This window comes from Artemia sp. Qi Xiang Cuo, chromosome 18, assembly GCF_049724085.1.
Source record: "Artemia sp. Qi Xiang Cuo chromosome 18, ASM4972408v1, whole genome shotgun sequence".
NCBI lineage: Eukaryota > Metazoa > Arthropoda > Branchiopoda > Anostraca > Artemiidae > Artemia > Artemia sp. Qi Xiang Cuo.
This window is the reverse complement of record NC_142811.1, coordinates 4,956,193-4,973,790: the sequence shown is the minus strand read 5'-3', so window position 1 is coordinate 4,973,790 and position 17,598 is coordinate 4,956,193. Positions and strand designations below refer to the sequence as shown.

The following is a 17,598-nucleotide window of genomic DNA, read 5'->3' as shown; positions in this document are numbered from 1 at the left end:
TAAACAAGTCCTATAAAGCTAGGCTAAGGTAAAAATCCCTATAAACATAAGGGAAAGGGTCTAAAATCGTCACAGTTATCATAAGCAGACTATTTAAAATTAAAAATATGGAGTGGAAATGTAGATTCAGGCTCTGATGTAGTTTGAAAATGGATATTCAATGGAGGGTGGTGTGTTCATTTTTTTTATGATTTAGCGTTTGTTCTTGATGTCGCTGACAGAGTGAGATTTGTTATTGATGATAGGTGATGTGGAGACCGGTTGTCTTCGTGTGAGCATTAATTCCTGTTTATTTTTGTCTAGGGCTAGTTCAGTAGCCTGCAAATGATTAATATTTAGTGTTATTTTTTCCCCCAGTTAACGGGGCTCTGGGTCCTTTGGTATTTTTTTTTTTTATTGTAGAGTCTTTTATATTTATTGAACAAAAGAACTCGAACTTGATGGTAATCTTGAAATGACGACATGCAAACATGACCAAAAGACAGCATGAAAGGCTTTCTAGAAATTTTTTTATCAATTTTTATTTTCAAAAATTATCAATCAATCATCTTGGTTTTGTTATGTTAACTTTTTCATTACCCAACATAAGCTTAGGTAACTTAAAATTCTATGTAGAGCTCGGGTCTATTTAGTGCTGACGCTAAATTTTTCACCACCTAACATAAGCTTGCGTAACTTAAAATTCTACGTAGAGCTCGGGTCTATTTGGCGCTGACTTTTTCTGGTCTATTTGGCGCTGACGCTAATTTTTTCATTACCTAACATAAGCTTGCGCAACTTAAAGTTCTATGTAGAGCTCGGGTCTATTTGGCGCTGACTTTTTCGGGTCTATTTGGTGCTGACGCTAATTTTTTCATTACCTAACATCAGCTTGCGTAACTTAAAATTCTACGTAGAGCTCGGGTCTATTTGGCACTGACTTTTTCGGGTCTATTTGGTGCTGACGCTAACTTTTTCATTACCTAACATAAGCTTGCGCAACTTAAAGTTCTATGTAGAGTTCGAGTCTATTTGGCACTGACTAGGTTACAAAGTTTACTCCGTAAATAATAGCTCCCGCTCAGGCCACAGGTCTTGGAAACATTATGACCAGGAGTCTCTTCACAAACCACAGGAGCAAATTGACAAAGATGATGAAGCCGATGGAAGAGGTCAGCGCACTCATATGGATGCAACTGATAGAACTCATCAGGCTCGAATGGAAGCCATTAGAGAAAATTAAGATATTGAAACTCTAGTGAACATTTTTAGCAGTATTCTTTCAAGTTCTTTTCAATTGGCTAGTAATGTACGGTTTGTCTTTAGAACATGTTTTTACTTTGTTCTCAGGGAAGGAATCTATGTATTTAGTTTTGACCAGATTTTGGAAGTAAGAGACTTTAACATTAATGTGTTTGTTGCCCTCGAGAGCCAGCCAGTTTTCATTAGTAATCCAAGATCCAAATTCAAAGAGGCCATCATTAGAAATTGTGCGATAAGAAAATTCAGTAACAGAAAAAGTATGATTCAAGCTGGAGAGAGGCCTCATTATAAACAAAAATTGTAGCTTCCCCCTAACGAAGACATACATCTGGTGCCAGATCTATGGTACATCTGGTGACATACAGTGCACCAGAGCCTCGCCCGTTGTTACTCTGAAACATAAATTCGAGGAGGTGAGGAAACTTCATCATTAATTTTGCTACAAGGGTCTTATCACTAAATACCTCAGCACCCCCTACTTTTTGCAAAAAGCTTTTCGTTGATGGGTATTTTATTATATGTATCCCCCTTCCCAAACGGCAGCCATGCCTAACCGTTCCTTCACTAGATAATATCACGATAATTATCCACTTATTCTGGCAGATATAAATCTTGAAGCTCAAGTCTTTTTGCTATGATCAGGTGTCCACGTCTTTGGAATGACCCAATGTAAGAGCAACTTTCGATGGCAGTAGATCTTCAGCGAGGTGACGCGTGTGCTTAGAAGCCATTGTAGTCCACAAATTTTGATTGAGACATCAAGAGGATATGGATGCCACAAAGACGAGAAGAGGAAAGCTATAAATTTTGAAGCTTTAAGTTTCGTGTTTTGTAGCATTTTATTTTTTGGCCAAGATGGATGCGGTCGTGGCCATTTATCTTATTGGGGGCGTGTTGGGTGTTGCAGGACACCAAACTATTAATCAGATAATTGACAACTTTTATTTTTTGTAAATTTCCTTTCTAATGAAGAATTAATTAATGAAGTGAAGAGGCAAAAAATACAATCGGGGGAGCCCAAGTTCGATTGGTACCCTCCCTAAGAAAATCTACATTCATCCCTGCCTAATATTACACCCAAATTTGTATATTAGTAAGAGATTAATAGAATAAATTAATTAGCCTATTAACTATACCTAATTCTATCTGCTATATTAAACTAATTCTGTTAATTTGCATGTTTATTGAATATAGATTAGGTTCTTATACGATTCTGCTTTGCTTGTGTAAATAAACAATTTTGCAATTTGTCCTATTATAAGGGTGGATCCTAAGGATCAAGGGTGCATTCCTCCACCCCCCAGAAGGTCAGCAGCTGCACTAATTAATGGAGTGAAGAGGTAAAACATACAATCGGGGGAGCCCAAGTTCCATTGGTACCCTCTGCCTAATATGGCACCCTAATTTGTACATAATTAAAATGTAAATAAAATTAGTCAAATAGACGAAATCCATTAATTTGCATATTAAATAAAGTTAATTTTTCATTAAATAACAAGCTAATTAAAATCTCATACCAGATCCCGCTTTCCTTGTGTCAATGAAGACTTTTGCACTTTGTCCTAATATGGCACTTTTAAGACCGTCACCGGTCACAATGACTTCACTTGCTTCACATACAGAGATGACCTTCACTTTCAAAGGGCATCCTCTGACCTGTCTTTCACCCCACATCACATTTAACAAATAAATACCACTACTTTCTGGGGTGTAAGTCGCGCGGTATTTGTTATTTCCGAGTGGGATTAAATTAACTGGAATGTCCATTTGGGTGCCAATCATTGTTACATCGGGTGAACCTACCAAACAGAGGAGAAAAAAAAATAAATATGGAAAAAAGGAAACAAGCATTAAATAAATAGATAGGGGTAAAAAGGGGCACCAATACAAAAGACAATAGGTTTGACCCTAGAACAGTTGCTCCTGAGAAGAAAACATGTTAAGAAAACTTTTCTTACTTTATAATCTGCAGAATAATAGTAGTTAACATATTTTGCATGCAGCTAAGCTTTTCTTCACTTATTTCAGTGTTTTTCCACTTTTTCAGACAAATTTTTTAATTATGTTTCGAAAGTTCTGTAATCCTTCCTGAAACAGAACGTCCTCTCCAGAATTATTTATAGAAAACGCTAAAGAAATTGCAGTGGTGTCAATACAAACCTCGTGAAATAATACATTAAGAAACACGACCAGTATCTTGAACTAAAAACGCTGCTTTTAACAAACTTTTTGAGATTAAAGAAACGTTATTAGGAATAATTCATACATTTGCCAAAAAAAAGGTGAGAAGACACTGACATAAGTGGAGAAAAAGCTTAGCTGCATGTAAATAGTGTTAACTACAATCATTCTGTATATTCTGAAATAACTGTAGATGTCGTTTTATTTAACAAACACGGCCAGTATCTTGAACTAAAAACGCTGCTTTTAGCAAAATTTTTGAAATTAAAGAAACATCATTAGGAAAAACTGATACATTTGCTAGAAAAAGTGAGAAGACACTGACATAAATGGAGAAAAAGCTTAGCTGCTTGTAAATTGTGTTAACTAAAATTATTCTGCATATTATGAATTAAGAATTGTTTTCTTAACATGTTTGCTTTTCAAGAGTCCCTATTCTAGGCTAACACCAGACAATACAATAAAAGGCATTGTTAGAAAGTAGTATAAATACCGTTTAAATGAAACAAACTGAGATTTCTTTCAATTATGCTTATAAAATTTAAGTTAATTAAATTTTTCTAATGGAATTTGTATTTTTGTACCAATCATCGATAAAAGACAATGAAAAAGAGGCATTTCTAGCAAGTAGTAAATTTACTGTTTGAAGCCAGTAGAGATTAAAATCAAAATATTTTTGATTCCTGGGCCCACCCTAGGTCTATTTAAACCAAAAGACTTTCTAAGATTTTTCATCGGACTGTGACAAAATTATGAAGTTTTTAGAGCAGCATGACATTTAGTCAGTATTGTCACATTAAACCATTAAAATAAGAAAGGAAAACTAATTAGTCCGTAAGAATAATTGTCTGTTGATGAAGTTAATCAGATTAGCTTAATTAAATTTATTGATAGAAAAGGTAATAATATCAAGGAATTAGGAACTAAATGATGTCATTTTGATAAAAATGGAGATAATATGGGCAAAAAGTGGTACCATTTAAGCATTTTAACTATTATATCCTTGTACAATTTTTGTAATTATTGGAGCCTTTTTGAATATAAAACTAACCGATGACCACCTGACTGCATTTAAAATTTGTTTGCTAACCACATATTTTGAAGTTTTATTCTATGACGCGATTCAAAACTTATTCTGCCAGACAGGGGCTACAGATGCCACGTGAAAAAGCGGCGTCATAGAACATTCCCTACATATTACGCATGACATTCCGCGCCTTTTGGGTAAAGTGGCGCTCATGTTGCCGACAGAGAGCCAGCAACCACTTGAATATTGTTAAATGATTGGTTTTATATATAGACAATGAGAATCGTTATGTACACGCAAAACGTGATCAGTGTTTGTTTTCTACAGCATTTTCAGCAAAGCATAATTCATCATAAATGTATGATTGTTTCTTGTTTGATCAGAGGTACTGATTTGAATGAATTTCAATTGATAGCTTAGCAGGTGAGAGGCTCTAACTGTAATAAGATCTTATCTCCACTCTGCATGTATTTTTCATCAAATATTTAATTAAATTATTTAAAACTTTATACTAATTTTAATTAATGCTTACTTTGAGGATATGGCTCCTTTGAGTGAGAAATTGCATCTAATATTAATTTACTATCAAAATTATTAGATTTTAAAATTATAAGGTATTTGAATTCTTGAATTTCCAAACAATTAAAAAAGGCAGCTTTATTTTCACTGGATCCAATACAAATAGACTTCTAGTACCTCTTCCTGCAAGGGAGCCATCTATGACAAACTCTGAGGTTTCCCCACAGATGGCACTAGCAAGTCCTTTTCCTGTCAAAATAACTCTCACGTGCTCAGGTGATGGTGTTTTTTCTTCGAGTTCTTCACTGAGTTTAATAGCCAAAGCACTAATAGGACTAATTGATATGGGGAATCCTTGCCAAAATAAAGAGATCTTGTGAGGTCCTTCTTCCTGAGGTAAGAAACGTAGTTTTGCCCTATTTGGTAATGATTGTTCAACAGTTGTATGAGCCTCGTGGATTGGACCAAAAACTTTTGCAGACAGTTTTCCTAGAAAAAGTAAAACCCCTCAAAAACACTTACCAACTATCATAATGAATAATAAAGTCCTTGAAGTAGGCTAAAAAAGACACAATTTTTTTTTTCTCCTGGACAAATTTAAGGTCTAGTCATACCTGAGAACCGTGATTTCCAAAATTTTCTTTTGTTTGTTTCAAGGTTACGTACTTATTAGGGCAGCATCATATTTTCATCGATGTTACCACGTTGGCCCTTGAAAATAGATAATCAAAACTAGTTAAACCTGATAACACCTTTCGTGTGTAAAATTTTGAAAATTAAAAATCAGCTGATTCCCAAAGACAACTCCACTTTCAAAGGAAAGCCCCACCTTCTTAAACTGGTTGGTGCCATTTGTTTTTCGCTTAATTTTTGCTTAATTTTCACCCACGTTTCTTTTTATTTAATCGCCATCTACTTCTACCAAAAAATGAATAACTGAACACGGAGGCCTTATTTACTAAAAATTGAATGCCTAAGTTTTCTAAAACATATATGGTTGTTCAAATTTCCATTTAACAAATTCCTGCAATCAGATTTCATTTTACCTGTCTTTGCATCTTTAAGAACGTTTACTGCAGACTTTTTGAAAAGTATGTTTGAATGAAGGGGGGGGGGAGGAGTCTTTCAAATCAATCTCGAAGGAAATACCCTTCCCATATTTTCTCTCTGAAAGAATCTATAAAAAGTGAATTTGTTTCAGATTTCTTGATTTTCTGAATTTTATGACTGATTTCTTGATCTCTTAATTTTATGATTGATTCCATGATTTCTGAGTTTTATTTCCTGTATATTTCTTGTAATGAATAGAACCAAAGTTGACAAAGCGGGGCAAAGATTGGACATATGCGACCAAGCTTCAATCATAAACAAATTCTGAGACCACGCTGGCTAAGCCTGACAATACGTGGAAAAACGAGATAATTCACAGCCAATGAATAAAAAGAAAAGTGCATTTTTTTTTTTTGGCTGAGACCTTAGTTGAGCTATCCTCAACGCAGATTATGAAAATATAAATAAACGCCAATGAAAAAAAATAAAAAGAAAAAACTTAAAATAACAATAATGGAGAAGAGTAACCTTATCAAGTGAACAGTATAATGGTAAATATCTTTTTCTAGGCTATGAAGTTTTTCCTAGGTCGCAGGTTGCAAAATACAAGGATCAGGATCCTTGAAAAATGAAAAATTAGAATTAGTGACAGAGTTTTAAATGAGAGTTTGGTAACATATTTAAGGGGGGGGGAAATTTTTTTTGTTTTTCAATGAAAATACCCTAAAAAACGCTTTTTTATATAAATTAATTTGAATCAGACACCAATTTCTTGGGATTATATGTTTTTTTTTTCAAAATCACCACAGCTTTCTCTTGGTTACATACTATTATTTTTAAGGTGAACGGCAGAAATAGTTACCACTCCTAAATCACCTTCTTTACTATTAAATTTTTCCATTGCTATTAAATTTTTATTAAAAATCTCACATATTATTATGTCTTAAGACACCGCAAACTGAATAGTATATTTAAATTAAAACTTACCATATTAGATTGAAGAGGACTCTTTTGGCACTGAAGGATTCGAGTTCGACACACTCTGTGGCAACGATCGATCAAGTTCAGAGGCTTTAAAAGGCAAATTAAAATGACAATCACTTGATAGAGGATCTTCAGCAAATCATATTACATACGATCACGTGAAGGGCATGAAAATTATTATATTATTCATTTCAGTCATTTTGCTATAAAAAACGCGTATAAGTACACTAGTTAATGCAAATATAAAATCAGTGGCGGATCCAGGGGGGCGAGGGGGTGCCCCCCTAGCATAATCTAAAGTAGTGTAATTTACTTAATTACCTCAAGTTTCCGTTAATTAGACTTGATCCTGACGCAAGTTTATCGGATCAACCAATTTTGCACCCCCCTCCTATTTTTCGGATCAACTTATTTTGCCCCCCCCCCCCCTAAAAAAAAATCCTGGATCCGTCCCTTTATAAAATACAGCTGCAGCCTAACACCGAAGAAAGGAAACTGATTTATTTAACAGGTTTTTGAATTTGTTTTCTAGAGAAAAAATCTAACCTTTCTTTCATTACAGCCCAGGAGATGTGGCCCTAGCTTTTTTGCCACATAGATACATAAAAGCTGAAGGAGTTCTATAAAACGCAAAAATTCAAAAACCTGTTAAATAAATCAGTTTCTTTTCTTCGATCTTAGGCTGCTGCTGTATTTTATAAAGGGAGGGATTCAGGATTTTTTTTTAGGGGGGGGGGGCAAAATAGGTTGACCCGATAAACTTGCGTTAGGAGCAAGTTTAATTAACGCAAACTTGAGTTAATTAAGTAAATTACACTACTTTAGACTACGCTAGGGGGGCGCCTCCCTCGCCCCCCCTCTGGATCCTCCACTGATTTTATATTTGCATTAACTAGTGTACTTATACGCGTTTTTTATAGCAAAATGACTGAAATGAATAATATAGTAATTTTCATGCCCTTCACGTGATCGTACGTAATATTATTTGCTGAAGATCCTCTATCAAGTGATTGTCATTTTAATTTGCCTTTTAAAGCCTCTGAACTTGATCGATCGTTGCCACAGAGTGCGTTGAACTCAACCACAACATGGCGCCACAAGGCGGTTCTAATAATGTACTTCTTGTTTTGATCTGAATCTATTTTGAAGAGTTATGGGTTATTATATTTCTCAGTATTGGACGTGATCTACTCTTACTAGGTTGCTAGCTACCACTGCAACCCGGATAGAAGGAGCACTTAAAAATAATGACACTTTTCCTTTGTTTATTTAAATAAAAGTTTGCCAAAAATTAAGAAAAACTTTAGATTGCGGCAGTGTTTTCTCCTGTGTTTCCCTCAGTGTCTCTAGTAAGAGTAACTTTCTGGTGGATGTGCTTTATAATTTCAGCTATGCTCCTAAAAACTTGTGTGAGGGCGGAAACTCACCTTTCTTACCAGATATGGAGAGGGTGGAATTTGTGAGTCGCCTTAAACTTGTGTGTTTAAACTTGTGTGGAATTTGTGAGTCGCCTTAAACTTGTGTTCCTTAAAACTTGTGTGAGGGCGGAAACTCACCTTTCTTACCAGATATGGAGAGGGTGGAATTTGTGAGTCGCCTTTAGCGGAAAGTTCCTAATGAGTAAGCAAACTCACAAGTATTTTACCGTTAATCGAAAACTGTGAGGCAAAAAGACAATTAAAAATGCCCTTTTGCCCAAAAGTCCATTAAAAATGCCCTTTTGCCCAAAAGTCCATTAAAAATACAAGATGTGAGTTGTGAGTCGCCTTTAGCGGAAGCTCCTAATGAGTAAGCAAACTCACAAGTATTTTACCGTTAATCGAAAACTGTGAGGCAAAAAGACAATTAAAAATGCCCTTTTGCCCAAAAGTCCATTAAAAATACAAGATGTGAGTTGTGAGTCGCCTTTAGCGGAAAGTTCCTAATGAGTAAGCAAACTCACAAGTGTCTCAAAAGAACATAAGAAGAAGAATTACCTGGACCAGCATCAGCAGCATCAAAACTAATTTTAATTTCTTCACCTGTTCGAAGAACTACATTCCCTTTGGCATTGGTTTCTAATTCCCCAATAACTCTAATTTGAGAAGGGTCAACCACCTTAGGATGAAATGGAGACCCTGAAAAAGTATTAAAATGAAAATCAAATAAATGTAAAATAGGAACAACAGGGTTGGACAAAGGGTCAGACTGATCAAGGGTATCAATTCAAAAGGTGATACCGTTGTAAAAAGGCGAACAAGGGATATCAGGGGTAAATAATAATAAAATACAGTAATTTTCATAAGAAAAAAATAATTAGAAATAGTTGAGATATAAAAATTCGTGGATTTTCTTTGAAAGAATCGATGTTTACTCCAAAAGAAAATATTAGACTCAATTTTCTTATCTGCACAGAATCTTTAACAGAATAACTTCCACAAAGAATAGAAGATAGAAGATAGAAGACACAAAAGATAGAAGAAACAAAAATAGAAGAGAACAACCCATATAACCCCACATAATATTTGAAATATAGTTATTTAAAATATACTTTACCATATTTTGATTTACCATATTTTGACCCCTTCACTAGTGAACGTTCTCTGACACCCTTTCCCCCTAAACCAAGGATCTTCGACGAGTACGAAGCTATGTTGGAAAAAGACTTGCGTGAACTAGACTTCCAAAAACTGAACTAACAAGATCAATTCTCAAGAATCGATCCGTTCAGAAGCCAATAAATGAACATCGGTGGACTTTTTTTTTTCAAATTTAGCATAAAATCCACAACTAAATCTTAATTTCATAAGCTCATGAGGGTATTTTATAACTATAGTAATGCTCCAAAATGACAAAAAACGAGGCCCCTAGGGCTGAGACCTCAAGAATTTTCAAATACGCACATTAAAGCACCTAATTAACTCTAGAATATGCATAAAAACTCTTTGAAAAAGAATGAATAATTTAGAATGATAAAAAACTGCACTGCCGTTTTATTTTTCAAACAGTTCGTGGTGACGAACTGTAAGTAAGGAGCGACCCGGCTCAATGGTAACCGAAACTCTAAAAAACAGAATTTTGATACCAATAGATACATCAAAAGAATCAGATTTTAATTCTGATTTCAAATATATAAGTTTCATCAAGTTTAATGTTACTTATCAAAAGTTAAGGGCCTGAGAAAATTTGGCTGATTTTCGGAAAAAGGGGAATAGACCCCTAAAAAATTACAGAACCTTAATGAACTACACACCATGGTATTCAGCGTATCAGAGAACCCTACCGTTGAGTTTTCAAACTCCTATCTACAAAAATGGGGAATTTTCCATTTTTTTCCATAATAAAGATCACGGTTGGGTTGTTATTTTTTTTTTTTTTTTTTTTCCCAGGGGTGATCGTATTGACTCAGTGGCTCTAGAATATCGTGGGAGGGCTCATTTGGACGGAAATTAAAAGTTCTTGTGCCCTTTTCAAGTGATAAAAAATGGAGGGCAACTAGGCCCCCTCCCACGCTCATTTTTTCCCCTAAGTCATCGATAAAAATTTTGAGATAGCCATTTTATTCAGCATGGTCGAAAAATATAATAACTAGGTCTTTTAGGATGACTTAATCCCTCGAAGCCCCCAGGAGGAGGGCTGAAAGTTATGAACTTTACCCAATGTTAACATATAGTATTGGTTATTGGGACCCGGCTCAATGGTAACCAAAACTCTAGAAAACGGTATTCTGATACAAATAGATACATCAAAAGAATCGGATTTTAATTTTGATTTCAAATAGACGAGTTTCGTAAAGTTTAACCCTTCTTATAAATATTTATGCGCCTGAGATAGTTTGGGTGATTTTCGAAAAAAGGGGGAAAGACCCCATAACAGTTATAGAACCTTAATGAAAATCACGCCATCATATTCCGCGTATCAGAGAACCCTACTTTAAAGGTTTCAAGCTCCTATCTACAAAAACGTGGAATTTTGTATTTTTTACCAGAATAAATATCCCGGGTGCGAGTTTAGTTTTATTTATTTTTTTCCCGAGGGGTGATCGTTTCGACCCAGTGGTCCTAAAATATCGTGGGAGGGCTCATTAGAATGGAAATTAAAAATTCCAGTGCCCTTTGTAAGTGACCAAAAAAAATGGAGGGCAACTAGGCCCCCTCCCACGCTCCTTGTTTTCCCAAAGTCACCTGATCAAAATTTTTAGATAGCCATTTTGTTCAGCATGTTCGAAGATAATATAAGTATGTCTTTAAGGATGACTTAATCCCCCGAAGTTCCCGGGAGGAGGGCTGAAAGTTATGAAATTTACCCAATGTTAACATATAGTATTGGTTATTGGGAAGTATACAGTACAGACGTTTTCAGGGTAGATTTTTACTGGTAGTGGGGGGGGGGGGGTCGGAAAGGGACGTACGCAGGGGGGGGCTCCGGACCCGGGCCCCCCCCGAAATCTCACGATTTTTTTTCATTTTCCCATAATTTTCTGATTTTTCTCACAGAATAATGGGTTTGAAGGATTTGCCCCCCCCCAAACACATTCCTGCGTACGTGCCTGGGGTGGGGGGTTATGTAGGAGGATTTTTCCATGAAGGAAGTTTTCATGGGGGAAGGGACATTGCTATGAAGGGAACGCCGGACTTCCCAGCATTATTTAAAAAAAAGATTAGAAATTAAATATAAAAAAACAAGTTTTTCAACTGCAACAGCAGCAACAAAACTTTCAACGAACAGAAAATATTACATATATGATTGGGTTCACCCCATAGTCAATACGTCACTCTTTAAGCCAAAGATTTTTTAATACTTTCATAAGAGCTATTTATTCTAATTAACGGCCTTTGTGATTAAGCGGTCATTTTTAAAGAATTGGAACAAAATTTGAACTTTCGCTTAAAGAGCAAGGTATTGACTAGGGGGCGAACCCCCTAATATACGTATTAAAAATATATGAATATGGAAGTTCGTTACGTAAGTTAATTCGTAAGTTACGTATATTTATTACTAATAAAAACGTTCGTAAACAAAATGAAACAAGTTTCGAGAAAGCCATTTAACCAAATAAAAGTAAATTAATACAAAATTTTTTTTTTAATTATCAAGGCCGTATCCAGGGGGAGGGGGGGGTCACCCGGTTTGAACCCCCCCCCCAATTTTCGACCGAGTCGAAAATAAGTCGACAATTAGTAAAACCTAGGTAAAAATCAGTAAAATTAGTCAAAAACTGAGTCAAAAGTTAGTAAACCCCCCCCCCGGAAAAAAATCCAGGATCCGCCCTTGTTAATTATTCATGTACTGTGAGCCAAGATCAAAACCTGCCTTTATTCAAAAACGTTCAAAAATTAAATTAAAAAAACAAGTTTTTTTAAATGAAAATAAAGAGTGACATTAAAACTCAAAACGAACAGAAATTAGTCTGTATATGAAAGGGCTTCCTGAACGCCAAACTCTTTACGCTAAAGTTTGACTTTCTCACATCTCTACTTTTTAAAACAATAAAAAACTTTAGCGTAAAGAGCGAGGCGTTGAGGAGGGGACAGCCCCTTTCATATACGGAATAATTTCTGTTCGTTTTAAGTTTTAATGTCGCTCCTTACTTTCAGTTAAAAAAAACTTGTTTTTTTTATTTAATATTATTTAGATACGAACTCACCTAGCCTCAAGCTGAAGCATGAGTTATCCATGTTTACTATTTGTAAAGAGGGAGGCTTTCAATAGATTGGGATGGAGGAGGAGCGCACGTAGCTGTGTTGGCCTGAAGCACCTTGGTGCTAGAGTAAGTTGTTAGTAGTAGAAGTATGTTTGAGAATACAACCTCATTTTCATCAATTCAGCCAGAGAGCCACAAACCAGAGAGCCAGAGTCAAGTGTTTTGGAATTTGTGTTTTCCTCAGCCAGAGTTGTGTTTCCATCAGCTCAGCCAGAGAACCGCAAACCAGAGAGCCAGATTCAAGTGTTTTGCAATTCGTGTTTTCCTCAGCCAGATTTGTGTTTTCATCAGTTCAGCCAGAGTCACGCGTTTTGCAATTTGTATTTTCCTCCACGTCTTTCCATGCTCAAACACATAATGTCGCTGTTACGCCATAAGGCCGTATCCTAGATTTGACGCGTCTGAGTGTCAAATCCGATATCTCGAGGTTTCAATATGTCACTTTGTTAATAGTTTTTAAATGATCACTAATCTTAGAGAAAGATTGAAATTGGTGGTTTTATTAGTCAAATCTAAGGTTTTGAAAATATCACTGAATTACTCGTAAAACAACAAAGGACAGAAGACGATAGTTAGTTTGGTCAAAGCTAGCTCAACCTTTTGAATATGGAACAAAACCACTTTTACTTTGAACGTTTTATTTTATTGAAAAAAAGTTTTTATCAGTGAGATTGCTAGTCAATTATATTCAAAAAGTATTATAAAAAACTTTCCTTGCTTAAAGTCACATAAAAAAAGGTAGATTTTATTGGTACAGTATTTTAATTTCGTAGAATATTTTAATGTTTTTAAATTGGTAGAACATTTCAGCAAGACATTTCAATGAGGTAGTTCACTGAATCAAACCATGCGGTACTCTACACTTTTTTTTTTTTTTTTTTTTACAAACCATTACTGACGACCTGAAATAAAAATTTGAAAAAAAAACAACAACAAATTTTGATTGGATTTGAGCTGCTCAGAAGCAAAATTTAAATGGTTCTTTTTTCTTTTCCAGTTTTAAGTGATCTCATTCAGTTTGATTTCCTTTGGTTATACCCTATAGAAAAGAAAACTAAATATCAGTAATTTAATCGATGTTGATATTACCAATCACTTCTTTTCCATTCCAATAGACACGAACATTGAAAATGCCAACCTCCTGAGGAACATATTTGACTAGGAATTTTTTTTCACCTTGCTGCTTCACGCTACAAGTAGAGACACTGTCTGGCCCGTCCACCTAAAAATAAATAATTAAAAACAAATAATAAAAAAAAAGAAAACAATTTTCATTGATAAACTTAAGCAGATACGTACGCAGGATTATCAACCTCCAACCATGTACACAGGGTTATTAGTACATCCTTCAACCTTCATACAACTACGCAGACAGGGTTATTAGTACCTAGCTTCATGATCCCAAACCTCCAGAGGAAGTATTGTCTATAAGTTTGTTGTTTTATGCCAAGTAAGAGTTTAAAGTTTTAATAATATACGAACACAGGATCATAATCTCCAATCATCCCAACCTACCAAATTCTCAACCTCCTGAGGCATGTATTTGACTAAGTATTATTTGCCAATTGTTGTCTTTTGCTATAAACAGAAATACTATTTGGCCTTTAACCTACAAAATTATAATGTTATTTACAAACTTCAGGGAAATACGTACCGATTAATTTCAGTATTCAACCTCTACTACTACTACTACTAACAGCTATCGCAGTATCAAGTCGCTCGAGGACAACGCAGCTATGCATGCTCCTCCTCTATCGTAATCTATTCAAAGCCTCCCTCTTTACACCCTCCCTGGAAGTTACCGTTTCCCCCCAAGTCATTATTTACGACATTCTCCCCATGGACGACCTACTTTCCGTTTAGCCCGAGAGGGTTGCCCGAAAAGAATAATCTTTCGCAATCTGTCATGCTTCATCTGAAAAATGTGTCTTAGCCATTAAACAGTATATTCAACTCTTTAAAATCGACCAAATTCACAACCTCTTGTGGTATGTATATGAATCAACACTGTTGTTGTATTCTCAGAAAAAAATATTGTTTGGTCTGTTCAGATAGAAAACTTCGGGTTGTTAAAAGACACAACAAATGGGTAAGCGGAGCTTTCAACATCCAGCCTCTTACCTTTCAAATTTACCACTGTCACGACTCCCAACGTCCTGGGGACTGTATAAAATATCAAAATCATTGCTTGCGATCAAATTACCAATTTATTATCCCATCAAACTTCACGCTTGTAATTGACATAATATATCATCTATTTCTATTTATAATGTGACCTTCTCAAACTGAGAATTAGTCAGAAATAATAACAGCCAGTATAAAGATCGGAAATTCTGAGTCACACTATTTTTTATAAGTGATTTTCTTTGTGTTTTTCTCAAATATGAATATTCAAAAACGTTGAACAAAATGGCTATCTCAAAATTTTGATTGGATGTGTTTGGGGAAATGGTGGGCGTGAGAGGGGGGTTAGTTGCCCTCCAATCATTTCCAACTATTAAAACGGACACTAGCCCTTTAAATTTCCAATCGAATGAGCCATTTTTGAAGTTTCTGCGACAAAGTTTTCTATAAAAAGCTTATATGCTCCCAGGGAAAAGCTTACAACTCTTGCCCTGAGGGCTGTGGGGGAGTGTCCTCCTCAAAAACATAATTTCTATATGGAAATCAACTACGTAGAACAGAATGGCTATCTAAAAATTTTGATTGGATGTGTTTGGGGAACTAATGGGCGTGGAAGCGGTGTTAGTTGCCTTCTAATCACTCTTGAACCTTAAAAAGGGCACTAGAACTCTCGATTTCCAATCGAATTAGCCCCCTTTTAAGTTTCTAAGACGAACCCTTCCATATGAAGTGCCTCTGGGGGAAAAAAATAATAATGTGACCTTCTCAAACTGAGAATGTTGTTTAGTCAGAAATAATAAAAAGTCAGTAGAAAGAACGGAAATTCTGTGTCACACTATTTTTTATAAATAATTTTTTTTTGTGTTTTTCTCAAACATGAAGCAAAAATCAGAACAAAAAAAGTACTTCGCAGATTAGTTAATTAATACCTTTCTAACCATGATCAAAAGAAAATATTAGTGAGTGTTTAATACACAAATAGGAGTTTGAGTTGTAGGATTTATTCCATATTTGAATAAATCCTAAAATAGTCAAATAGTCAAAATTCAGATAGTCATAATCCTACATAGTCAAACAAAGTCCAAAACTTTCCATGGCTTCATGGTTTTCTGTGAATGAATAAAATAAAACCTTTATGTAAAAGGAATATGATAAAGCCTCTTCTTTTTTCAATATATGTGCCGTTGAGGTATTAGTTTATAATAGACAAGAGACAGCATGGTTTTGGTGAACTCCTCGTGCTTTGTATTCCATATACATAGCAAAGGTTTCCTAAATGGGCACCAATTGGAGGCAGGCAAGGCGGGAGGAGAAATACCCCCTGGAAACCAAAAAATGCCGTTTTGTATTTTCATTGAAATTTTGAAACACACATTTTTTTGCATCTTCATCAAAAAACAGAAATTTCCCAAAAGCGTTTAAGGCCTTAAAGCTTCCCTAGCAGGCCCTAAGCAGCAGGCGAAACCAGTTACTAGGCATACTTCCCTTTTATCATCGGATACGCCATGTCTGATTACCTGGCTGCGTATTACACTACATTTTCTATATTATCTGATATATGTTTAGGCAATAGATCTATGATGGCCGCGAAACAATAGTGGCCAAGTATCTAAATTTTTGAACCTTTCCATGTGCTATATTAAGGTTTTAAAAAAATTTATATTGAATATTTACAATACTACCATTTAGATATAGCTGTTAAGTTTCTCAAACAACTTACCGTTACAGATGGTTCACCAGATAAGCCACTTGCCTCAATGGTAAACCTGGCTTCTTTACCAAATACTGCCACTTGAATTCCATCTCCACTCACTTTGACAGTTCCTTCTTCTTCGACATTCAATACAAATGGAGATCCTAAAAATAAGTATCTATTTAGAATTAATTATCTATCGAAAAATTCTCAGGAGCTGGGAAAAAGTTTTATTTTCTAGTTTGTTAAGAATGAGTGATCGAGATTGGGTACGAGCTACCAACTTCCTCTCCTTACGAGTAAATATTACCTGAGTCATCTGATATTACCTGATATTAAATATTACTTGATATTACGATTTAGTTACCTGAATTGGTAACTAAATCACAATAGCTGCCCCTATGTATAAAGAATTTAAAAAAGATGGTTCTTTCAGCTTTTTGTAACCAAAGTTTTTTTGTAACCCACCTCCCCAAAAAATACATCCCTCCTAAAAAATTCTGGCTACGGCCTTGTGTCTACTATAAACATTACCACTTTGTTTTATTATACTGAATAGTTTTAAACCACAAATGATAAGATACAGATAATCGGAAGTTACAACCGTTTGGTATTGTAAAATATAGTGGGAATATATATAGTGGGTAGTATATTTACCCATCAGGGGGAGGGTATTGGTAAAGTGGAGCAAAGTACCTTTAGATATGAGATCGGTAAACATTTATGGTTATTTAAAAGTAGTTTTCCGAATTTTTTTTTTTAGGGCTTCCTTCAAATGGTCCTAGCTCCTTAAGTATAACCAAAAACTGAACGAGTAGCTCAAAATGACTTGTTACCTTTAATTTCTTCTCCTCCATGGGCTATGTGGAATTTGTACCTCCCAGCTACGTAAGGAGCATATTCCGTGACGCAAACTAGTTCATCTTTTTCAGTTTCATTAAAGTCTAGTAGTAATTCTTTACCAATAGGATCTGAGACTACAACTTCTGTGTCTGCGTACCATGATTTTGATCTGTCAACTAAAATAATTGTGAATTAGTCAAAAGTAATTGAACTGAGGAACTAGCATTTGACAACCCTGCATTGCCATTGTAC

At 35.2% G+C, this 17,598-nt stretch overlaps 1 protein-coding gene across 3 annotated transcripts in view; it reads right to left on the bottom strand.

Annotated features, from left to right (window-relative positions):
- Positions 1 to 17,598, bottom strand: part of jbug (filamin-type immunoglobulin domains fbug) — a 367,002-nt gene that overhangs the window by 17,589 nt on the left and 331,815 nt on the right. For all 3 annotated transcript variants that reach the window (XM_089104337.1, XM_089104338.1, XM_089104339.1), the window contains 6 exons: positions 17,340 to 17,522; positions 16,531 to 16,667; positions 13,776 to 13,908; positions 8,980 to 9,120; positions 5,147 to 5,458; positions 2,760 to 3,041 (listed from right to left, as the gene is read on the bottom strand). In XM_089104337.1, coding sequence (XP_088960463.1) covers positions 2,760 to 3,041; positions 5,147 to 5,458; positions 8,980 to 9,120; positions 13,776 to 13,908; positions 16,531 to 16,667; positions 17,340 to 17,522 — 1,188 coding nt within the window. The remainder of the gene's footprint in view (positions 1 to 2,759; positions 3,042 to 5,146; positions 5,459 to 8,979; positions 9,121 to 13,775; positions 13,909 to 16,530; positions 16,668 to 17,339; positions 17,523 to 17,598) is intronic.